The following is an 11,283-nucleotide window of genomic DNA, read 5'->3' on the forward strand; positions in this document are numbered from 1 at the left end:
AAGATATGGTTTACTGGGTCCAGAGTCACAGCTACGGTGGTGGAATTCAGACACTACAACTAAACCCCAGTAGGAATGCCTTACCCAAACCCTCTTCCTTCTAACCATACCCAGCAAATATAGTTAGGCCAGGGTTTTGCAATTTCGTCCTCTATGGATGGTTTGTAGACAGAAGTTCCATGTTTGAGGAAACCTTAACCTTCTCATAGGCACAGAAGTTCTGTCTTCCCCCCTTTCCCCAAAGGCATCCTAGTATTCATTCATGTATTTCTCCCCAGAATATAAGAAATATCACAAAATGGCTTTATAGAGAAAAATTCAGAGGCCTGGCTTAGGCCACAAAAGTCAACAAAATCTGAATCAAGTATGAAATTCCATCTTCCACACAAAATACATCAGTAATCTTACCTATAAGATATATGCTGAAATATAAATTCCACAGGTTGTATAATGCGCAGTTTAACCATGAATTATAATTGTTACAGCTTTTATGGATTCAAGTCACAATGTTAATACTCATTTAATATATAATTTTCTGAAGCCCAATTCAACTTCTTCCTTCCTTCCCTAGTGAAGAAAATATCCTTGTGAAGTTCAATTTAGTGACACTGGTGCACAAGCCCATACACAGAAGTTTATGCTTCTGAAAAGAGATAAGTGATAAACAGTTCATTAGCCATGTTAATGAAATTAGATTTTAGGAAAAAAAAAGACTAGGTGACACAAAAAATTTTAGTTGATTTTTCCGTAGAGATAGTACAATAAAAACTTTATATTCAGTATCTCCAATTAGGTCAATTAATATTCAGAAAAATCCTGTAACATTTCGTTTAAATAATCATAGGAGGGGGAAAAAAAGAATCCACCAATGTTCTGGAAGCTTCTCTAGACCTTTCAATCAATTTTATTTATATGCAAAACCAAGAGAAACTCAAAAAAAAAAAAAAAAAAAAAAAAAAAACAAAGCTCCTCCTGATGCTAAAGCTCTCAATTTACTGACAGGCAAATGGCTTCATGCTGCCACTTAATCTCATTTCTTGCATAATGCCCTCTAATTAGCATATCAAAGTGAATTAATACTTCTAGGGCATTAGCAATGGGGAAATCTGCTCCAGGCTCACAATAGCAGTTAAGAGAGAGCCAAGAAATCCTCAAAAACACCACAAACCACTTTGCATTGCAAAACTGTTCAATTTATTTATCCTCTCTTTCTAAACACTTTTACCGCACACTGTTTTACTACTATTCACCAAACAAAATGATAATTGCCAAAGTTACCAGCATCTGTAATGCCTGTTTAGAATCTTAATTTAGACTATGTTGCAGATAATTTCTATATGCAACCATTTGTTCTATTATAAATGTTAATATAGAGACACTGAAAATATTGACATTCTCAATTAGTTAATTTGAATTTGAAATAAAATTTTATGGGATTTTAAATTTATGAATTTTTTAATGTAAAAAGCCACCTGCTGGACTCTGATGCCTAAGAAATATGCTTTGAAAACTGAATGTGTCATATAAAAGAAAACAAAACAAACAAAAAATCATTTTGCCATAACATATGTTCAGTCTCACAAATAATGGTTTAAACATCCTGAGGAATCATCAGCATTAAAAGGATTACATTGTATACCAAGTCCTCATTAATATGATCACAAAAAAAGAGTTCTTGTCTAAACAGTTTAACATTTTTAAAGCACTTAAGTTGAAAGAAGTAGAAAACTTTTAACAATACTTTATCCATAAATATTTTTAGCTGCTTTCATACTAACCTGTTACTATTATGTAGACAGAGTTATGCAAAAAAAAGTTATGCCAATTCAGTTTGATACATTCTATCACACCAATTTTTTTGCTAGATATACACTCAAATTTAGTGCCAAAGTAAACTAGTTACCATTAAAACCTACAAACATATTATACTATGGAATATATCTATGAAAGAATAATACAGAAGAAATTCTTGTTGCAATTCTGCCTACAAAAGGGATAATTAGAATCAAGTGTTGAAGATTAATAAAATTTATTTTTTAATAAGTTCTGAGTTCGAAGGCATAAAAAAGTGGTTTATTTTTTCAGTAGCTTATTCAAGAATTACTTATTAATTTATTGGCTAAATATAGCACTGCCACCTAGATGTGATAGCAATTTGTTTGTCTGATTAACTTCGGTAACTTTGTAAAAAATCTGATAACCAGTTCTGAAAAACTTTTACCAATTTACACTACATAGTGATATAAATTATTTACTCTCTTCATACTTAAAGATTCAAATAGCCTACTGAAGTAGAGCAAATGCTTGAAAAGGTCAACACGGGCTTGAGGGGGAGGTGGTGGATATGTGTAAGCTTTGTTAGTTAATACCTAAATCATGCTGATCACACTGATAAATGGCTAAAACACAAGCCTGCTGAGAAAACAAATAAAACATTTTTTCTCATAATGTCAATATTGAACTAATAAATATCTAAAGATGTTCACATACACAAATAGGGAAAAGATAATCGGAAACCTTGTATAACTTGAAGTGTTAGTGCTGATGTGTTAAGTATTTATTCTGAATAGATACCTCATGGTAGAGTATAAAATAAAGTGATGACTGAGTTAGGGTGTGGTTCATGAAATGCAGTTTCAATTCTTATAGTCCCACTTCATATAATGTAACTTCATCCTATACCACACCACTATAAAGTATCAAAATATAAATAATCCAACTAAGACGTTAATTTAAATTTGCCTCGGAAGTAATCTTTTACAAAATTTATAAACTGTGATGGAAATATACAGGCAAAATTAATTAAAAGGAAAAGCATCACAGTATGAAAAATGTAGACAGGTACATTTTATGAAAGCCGATCAACCAGTGTGCTCTTTGGGGCAAGTCGGGGCCCTATGCTAGTGTATTAATAGACTTCTGTTTCAGAATAAAATTATGTAAATGTAAAAAATAACATAGTAAAGTCCCAAATAAAATACCAAAACTACACAAATCTGTAATAAAATGAGGGTCATTAAAACTAAGGCACAAACGAATTACTTGCACAGATCAAGTTACTATTGACAAGAGAGTTCAATATATTTTTATTGGGAAGGAAAAAAATAAAGAACAGGATTGGAAAATGTCCCAACATTTTAAAGATAATATCCACATGATACTTTAGATCATGAAGTTCTAAACCAGCTTGGCAATGAGACTTTTCTCCAGGTTTTCTACAAATACATTATATGTGTTATTTTGTTAGGATGGAAGTGAAAGAATAAAAGTTGGAAAAATCCCTTTCTTTTACAACTTCTCTGAAAACCTCCTACAAAAGCTCCAGTAAGATATCAAATCTATAAAAATAGGGGGAAAAAGGTAAAATATTAAGTTGCTTTAAGAAAAATATATTGATAAAGCAATATAATTTATAACATTTCCAAGATACTCTTTGTATTTTTCCTGTTTAATCACTTACTATTTCCAATGTAAACAGACCTAATGCCTAAAATTGACATGAAATTTAAAACATTAACGCTCCATTAAAATTTGCTTCAAAATAATTTTGGAATGGTGGGAATTACAGAGAAAACAAGACTGGCCAAATATTGCTAATTGCTGAAGATGGGCACTGAGTTCATGGGAGGTTCAAGAGTCTCTTCTCTCTGCATATATTTATGTTCCAAAGGTGTCCACAATAAAAAGTTGTTAAAATCTAGAAAATAAGTTCATTAAAACAAAATGTGTTTCATGAAAACACAAAAAGGAATCGTGTATGGAACAAGCATTTGTTTTTAAAACTTGAAACAAACAATGATAATTATATTGGAAATACTGCAAGAGCAACTTAAAACATATGCAAACATATAATAACATTTAGACGTTATAACAATTTTCACCTTGCTAAATTTTCACTTTAAAATATTGATTTTTACACATGTAGAATTAAAAGAATCACACAGCACTGTACAAAGAAAAATGTAACAGATTTTTATACTAAAACCTTAAAAAGAGAAACACACCAGAAAAAGACTCCAAAGAGTCTCTAAACCTGTAGGTTCAGAATTAAACAGAGAGGGTCGAATGACAGTACTGCCTTGTCTCTTTGAAAGCTAGCCACACTTATAGCAATAAAGACAAAAGGTTTAATCTCACATCATATACTAAATGCATATAAAATCTCACTTGTAAACTATACTCTTGATCTAGTTTTAATATCTAAAATTCTTATGACTCTTTCTAGGGAGGGTTCCTTTAAAAGCAAAGCATTTTTACTAGTCATTTTCTTCTCCTTAAACATAAAAAATACTTCAACCAGCCCAACCAGCCAAGCAGGCCTTTCTCTTCCCCTGCGGACACCTCCTGCAGTAGAGAAGTTCATTAAGTTTTATGATCTTCCCAAGTCAGTCCTGCTTATAAGCCTCACAAAGGCTACAAATCTGGCAAACCATCATGTATGCCATTAGACATTACTAGTAAATGAACGCTATTTAGGGTTTGTGGTGGCAATAAATCAGAGTTTGGTTGGCAGCCATCAACATGGAGTATTTTAACCTATCATTTAAAAAGGAAAAGGCTGTTTTTTTTTTTTTCATGCATAACATTTTTCACAATAATATGATTCATATTATCTACTAAAATGTGGGATTTCATTTAAAAAATAAGTATTTTTTTCTTGAAAAAGAACTATTTCCTTCACTTAAACTCGCATAATTAAGGACTTTGGAAAAAAGGCAGATTTTTGAGGATAAAATATTTCACAAAGGAAAGCACTTCAACAATTAAGATTAAGATGACCAAAAAGAGGTGGGGGCATACACCAAAAGAGGTATGCAGGTGAACAGACCTTGTGGCATCAGGGATATTTAATAAGAGACAGATGATAAAATATGGCTTTAAAAATCAGGAGAAAAATCTTAACATATCAACAATTATCTCATTGGTTACTTAGTTTAAAATAACTATTTTTATTTTAAAGCCTATAACTTTTTGGATGCTCTCAAAATGCACAAATATCACAATTCAACAATGAGAGACATTTCTGCCCAAAAATAATGGTATGATCAATTTTACAAAAGAATACATTCTCAAGAAAAAGCAGCATCTTATAGTAAAACTATACTTTCCTTACCTCTCAACAAGAAAATAATATAATTGTAGTAGATCACCCATTTATCTGTCGGAAGGCAAAAAATACTTTTTCATATATGGTGGCTGGGTAGGGGGAACAGATGTTTTCTAAACTAAATCCCCCATGTGCATCAGAATTGGCAGTGTTCACTGCCTGATCAGAAACCTTAAAATCTACTGGCAGATCTATAAATAAACTGATTTTTTTAAATGATTTTGTCTTATTTTAGAAGAAAAGCACAACTGAAATGACATTATCCACTGAAGTGACAGTTCACCCTCAACCCCCCATTATGCAGAATAGAGTCATCAACATAATGTTCCTGGTTTCTATTCATAAATGACTAGGTAAACTTCCTCTAGATTACAAAGAATTAATCTTTAGGTATTATTAGATTAAATAAAATGATTTTTTAAAAAAAACCTATATGCAATATACATATATTCTACAATGTTTCTTTTATAAGTTCATGTTTCTGAAGCATGACTGACTATGGAAGCAGGAGTGGTGGCGGGGGGACTTGGAATTTGCAGCCCTGCTTTCTTTGCTTTGGTAACACTACTGTCTACACAGATGTTTTATTTCAAATTGAGGATTCTGAGTCCCCGTCTCATTCTAAGACTAGTTTTGGAGTGAGGTGAAGCTATGGGTAGTAGGGGAGAAAGGCGAGAAGAGAAAGAGCTTCACCCCCATCAATCACTCAGTACTTAAATCCCATTCCTCTCCAGCTTAGAGAGGCTGGCAGGAAGATGTCTCTGCCCAGACAGCCGCCTTTACTCTTTGTCGGCTGTTGGCGTTTTACAAAAGAGATAATGTGCAAATGTGGATCCACTGGCCAAAGCACAAAAAGAGGATCTAATTTACAAGTTATCACTGAAAGCCCCAGAAACAATTTTAAAACACAAAAATTTCTTTTGTCAGCTGCCTCTTCATTTTTAAATAGCAATAGCCCTACCAAAGCTCTCTCTGCCAGTAATTCCAGACTTTGAAAAGACTTGTTTCTTTTTCGTAACTCACCTTTGACATGTGGTTGACTATACTTTCCTTTCAGAATGGTGTAACTAAGTCCTGTGCAAATAAGCAACTAAAGGACTTATGCTTCCTAATTGAATTCTGCCTGCTGCTAAATGTCTCAACATGAAAAGCAGTTTGCTGGGTTTAGTTCTCAAGCTAGCTAGGCCAAAACTTTAAAAAGGCAAAAATAAATAAATAAATAAATACAAATAATGAGAAGGGGATGAGAAGCAATAAGTATCCATCCCCTCTCCCTAGTAATACAAGGCTGTATAAAGTCGAATCAATCTTAATATTCACAACACAGTCAATACCCCAGTGCTTAGCTGTCAGCAGAAACTGAAGTGGAGCCCTGATAGCAGGAAAACCCTTGGACATTAAGAAACAGAATTTACTGAGAATTGCATACTTTTAAGCTTCTAAACTAAGAATCTTCAAGACTTAATGCTAGATGTCTTATTTTACAGTCAGATAAAAATTATCTACTGTTTTAAATCACAACGCTTTCTAAAGGTAGCTAAAAATCAACACAAAATAAAAGTTAGTAATTCAAAAAAGGATCACTGAGCATTAAGAAACCAGCCATAATATGTGAATGAAAACCAGGAAAAGTACTATTTGGCCTCCCTTATTATTTGCTGCTTATTACGGTTTAGCATATATATTTAATAGACAGCAATAACTCATTATCTTTTGTTGATTACTTTTAGGATCAGAATAGTATTGTCAAGCCAAAAACCTGTTTCAAAGAAGGCTGACTCACTTATCAACCTAACAATTATTTGCACTGTGCTATTTGTACACTCAATTTAAACACAATCACATGTAACCTTTTAAATAGCATCCCTTGGACAGTGCTATATCCTGGACTTCAACTTTTTCTCCTTTGCCTCAACTTTCAAAATGGCAACTTTAAAATACCATACATCCAACACACACCAAAAAAAAAAAAAGAAAGAAAAGAACAGGAAAAAAATAAACAGCAGAGCTTGTTTAATGTACTTGTTTGCCACATACAGGGAAGATAATGCCAAACACAAACTAAAACATCCAAATCTCTGTTTCAATTTGAGCAGTTACCTCACTTCAAGACTGAAAGACCTTCAATTAACAAATAAAGTCTGACAAGAAAGTTAAACTGAAACGAATTACCAAAAATTTGCCAAATATGTACCTGTAGTTTTCATTCCAGCACTTCTGCAAAACCTATCTTCTTACATATTCCCTGACTTGGACACTTCAAAATTGTTTAACCTGCATCTGTGGATCTTTTTATACTTTATATATTAAGCAGTTACAAGTGTAATGACTTCAGGATACAAAATAAGACAAGTATTAACAGATGTAATACATTGTATACGTCTACACATCATTACCCTTCCTCGATTCTCTATAGTCTTCCCACCTAAAACACTAATTCAAGCATGCTACTGGGGTCTGTTCAATTGCATCTATTCTTCTATCCGTGCAGCTGAAGCTTAAGACTGTCTAAGTAAAACAAAGTTCGGGCGATGCTTCTCCCGGGGACTCGATCCTGGCATCCAGTCTCCCGTTGCTCCTTTTAAAAACTGACACACAAACAAGGCGAAAGGACAGGGGAGAGGACGGCTGGCGCTCCGGGCCCCCTCCCCGCCTGCAGCCAGGGGCGGCCGCCGAGGGACGGCGATCCAACCCAGTCCGCACCTACACTTCATTTTACACCAGGAGCAGAACTGAGAAATCGACTCCAGATTTATTGCAGTTTTTTCTCAAGATCAGGACGTGGGAAGGAGAGAATGATCAAAGATGGCGGTGCCCAAAAGCAGCAGCTCTCAACTGGAGAGTCGAAGTAGCAGCTCCGACCCCCACCTCGGGGGTCTCCAGGCCCACTGTGGGGCGCAGCGTCTTACCTGTTTTCTCTTTGATCTCACACAGGACGCTGAAGAGCGCTGGTTTCATTCTGTGACAGTTCAGGGCATGTTTCCTAAAGAACAAGTAACAAAACACAAAGGTATTAGCATCACCTATGGAATAATATGGCGCCTTCCTTTAAGTTAGACCCAAGATTTAATTTCCAGCCCCTCTTTCTGGAAGGCCCTTTTGAACCGTGGGAAGTCAACAAAAACTCCAGTTGACTAGTTCCCGACAGCCAGCAAGCCCCGGCGGCGAAAGCTGCAGCCGGAACAAGGCGGACCCATCTGCCCGGCAGGCAGCAGCCTCGGCCACCGCAGACGCGAACCCGCGCGGGGAGCCTCGCCCCAGGGGCAGGCGAAGGCGACCCGGGGGAGGGGACGAGAGCGGAGGGGCTCCCGCGTCCGCTCCTGTGCAGAGGGAGCCAGCGCGACGAAGCCAGCCGGCCGACTGCGGCCAGCGGGAGGGTGACAGCTCGGCAAAGTTTGCAAGGCGGCCCTCCCTCCCCGAGAACTTGGCCGTCCGCACCCCGACCCGCCAGGAAACCGCCCATCTCCCTGCGCCGGGCCCCGGTGGCCGCCCGCATCGCGAGGTCGTCCCGCGGCCACGGGACCCAGCGCCTGGACTCCCGGCCGGAGAAGAAAGTTGCACTTCCCGGCGGCAGGGCCCGCACGGGGGTCGGGGCGGGAGGTTTAAATCCGTGGGAGGGGGCGGGCTGCGAGGGGCAGGACGGAGAAAAGGACGCCACGGATTCCGCGCCGCCCCGAGTCCGTCCCAAGCCCCCCAGAGCAACTTTGCCGACTCCCGCCCGCTTCGAGGGGCGCGGGCAAGTCCCCCCGAGGCCGGGGCGGGCGGCCGGCTTTCGGAGAAAGTTCCCCGCCGGGGGCTGCGGCCCTGGCCCCGGGCGCCACCCCGGGCCCCGACTCCGCCGCGGGCCCGGCTCCCGCACACACACAAAAGATGCTTAATGAGACGACACCAACTTTGCTTGCGCCTCGTCCAAGCTCTGGTCGGTGATGGTCATGATCTGGTGGAGGATGTCGCCGATGTCCTGCTTCCTGCCGTCGCCGTCCGCCCCTTCGTGGCCGTGCGGTGGAGGAGGCAGGGCCATGCCCCCCTGCACCGAGTGGCCGGCCAGGTTCACCCCGGCCAGAGTCTGCAGCATCCTGGATTGATCGTCCATCCCGCCGCGCGCGGGCGGGAGCGGGCGGCGGCTGAGGCGAAGGCTGAGGCGGCGGCGGCGGCGGCGGCGACGAGGGAGGAGAAGAAAGAGGGGGAGGGGGGGGGGGAGGCGGCCGCGCGCTCCCCGCCCGCGCGGGGAGGGGGCGGCCCGGCCGGCAGGGCCCGCGGCTGAGGCGATGCGGACGGGCGCCCGGCTCCGGCTTCCGCCGCCGCCGAGGCTGAGGAGAAGCGGCGGGCGGAAGCGCCGGGCTCCGCGGCGGTGGCGGAGGCGGAGGCGGCGGCGCCCGCTGCCCTCACGCGGCAGCTGCGCCGCCTCCTCGCCGCCGTGCGCCCCGCCGGGCGGCCCCGCGCAACTTGCTCCTCAGCGCCCGCCGAGTTGCCGGGACGCCCGCCGCCCCCCGCGCCAGCCTGCGCACTGCCCTCCTCGGCCGCCGCCGCCGCCTCGGCCGGGCGGGATCCGAACCCCGGCGGCCCCGGGGGAGGCAGCGGCGGCGGCGGGCGGCGGCGGAGGAGGAGGCCTGCGGGCGGGCCGCGGGGAGCGAGGGGGGCGGAGGAGGAAAGTTTGGGAGCAGGCGGGCAGAGGCGGCGGGGACGCGGCGCCCGGAGGAGGGCCCTGGCGGGCCGTGCGCTGGGCGGACAGCGGATGGATAGGGCGGGAGAAGTCGCCGCCGCCGCCGCCGCCGCCGCCGCCGGAGCCGCACACCCAGCCACCAGCCGCCGCGGACCGGGCTGGAAGGCCGCTGGGCCGAGGGATTGACAGGCTGCCAGTGCCACTCACTCACTGCGGCCAGGCGCCGGGGGGAGGGGCGGGGGCCGGCAAGGGCGGGGGAGCGCTCCTTAGGCCCCGCCCCGAGGGCGGCGCGCGCGCTCATTGGGTCCTGCGCCTCCCGCCGCCGCCGCCGGCACCGCCCCCGGGGCCCGGACCGTTCCCTCTGGCCTCTGATGCTCCGCACACCAAAGTGCGCCGCTGGATCCTTGCTCTAGCCTCGTCACGTCCTAACACCCCGGGATAGACCGGGCTGGCCCACAAACGCTGTGCCCGCACCCCGACTCCTGCTCCATGCTTTTGGCAGTCCTGGGAGCGGGGGGTTGTATATGGGACACGGGGCAACTCGCTCCAAAGCCAACCGTATGCTCCCCCGGCGTACCCGTGAGCTTCACGCCTTGGACAGCGCCTGGTGCACTTTCCCGCTCTTCCTGTCAGGAGGTGGTGCCCTCTGGGTACCAGGCCGCTCGTCCCGGGCCAATCGCAAAGAGCTTAGAGCCGAATGGGGCGGGACAGAGGCAAGAAAGGGTTGTCCCAATTGGAGCTTTCGAAAGGTCCTGGGCAGAGGCGGGGAAGCGGCGAGTGGGGGCCTAGCCCCGCCTGCGGTCGCCACGGTAACCGAGAGGGCGCCGCTCAGCGTTGGCGCCAGCACCGGGGCCTTGCGCTGTCCCGCAATGGGTGACCAGTTGAGGTGGGAACCTGTGATCTCACGTGCTTGAAGTCTGAGCTGAGTGGACCTGAGTGCCATAGACTTTCTCTTGCAAGGGGAAATGTGTCAGAGGGAAGCGAGTCTAGGAGGAGGGAAAGTGCCTTCAGTCCAGGACTAATTTCAAGGTTTACAACACTTTACGCACTCTGCAACTCCTGATAATCCAGGGACTACTCCTTTGGCAGCGTTTGCTATTCGATGCCTCCAGATGTACCGAAGCTGCAAAAACGAGCTCTTCATTACAAAGATACATTTGTTCAGGAAGAGACTGGATTTCACTTGTCAACTTACCCCATCACCACGAGTCATTTAATGTTGGTAACGCCAGCCACGGTTTTTCGTATCTATAACACCCCTTCTTCCATTGTATTCTATCTACAAATAACTGAAGGCTCACATTATTTTGGAATATGGACCTACGCCTCTTGTGGAGACTTGAGATTGCTCTTAAGCTGATTTCCCAAATAGGGGCTTCAGTGTGTGTTCCCCATTTTAGATTCATGGAGCTCACACTGGATGAGTCCTTTGGTTCGGTGGTTCGGAAAAGTCTCCTTGTTCCTTCCCCAAACTCAGTATGCTGTCTTACCTGAAACCAAAAATAGGGGTATG

General features: G+C 43.6%; 1 protein-coding gene across 2 annotated transcripts in view; it reads right to left on the reverse strand.

Moving 5' to 3' along the window:
• Positions 1-9,333, reverse strand: part of PBX3 (PBX homeobox 3) — a 226,545-nt gene extending 217,212 nt beyond the window's left edge. The window contains exons 1-2 of one of the 2 annotated variants that reach the window (XM_023217137.1): positions 9,001-9,333; positions 8,017-8,090 (exon numbers count right to left, since the gene is read on the reverse strand). In XM_023217137.1, the coding sequence (XP_023072905.1) occupies positions 8,017-8,090; positions 9,001-9,200 (274 nt within the window). In that variant the 5' untranslated portion in view covers positions 9,201-9,333. The remainder of the gene's footprint in view (positions 1-8,016; positions 8,091-9,000) is intronic. The other variant, XM_023217138.2, reaches the window with a different exon arrangement.
• Between the last annotated feature and the right edge of the window lie 1,950 nt (positions 9,334-11,283).

Source organism: Piliocolobus tephrosceles, chromosome 14 (genome assembly GCF_002776525.5).
Source record: "Piliocolobus tephrosceles isolate RC106 chromosome 14, ASM277652v3, whole genome shotgun sequence".
Taxonomy (NCBI): domain Eukaryota; kingdom Metazoa; phylum Chordata; class Mammalia; order Primates; family Cercopithecidae; genus Piliocolobus; species Piliocolobus tephrosceles.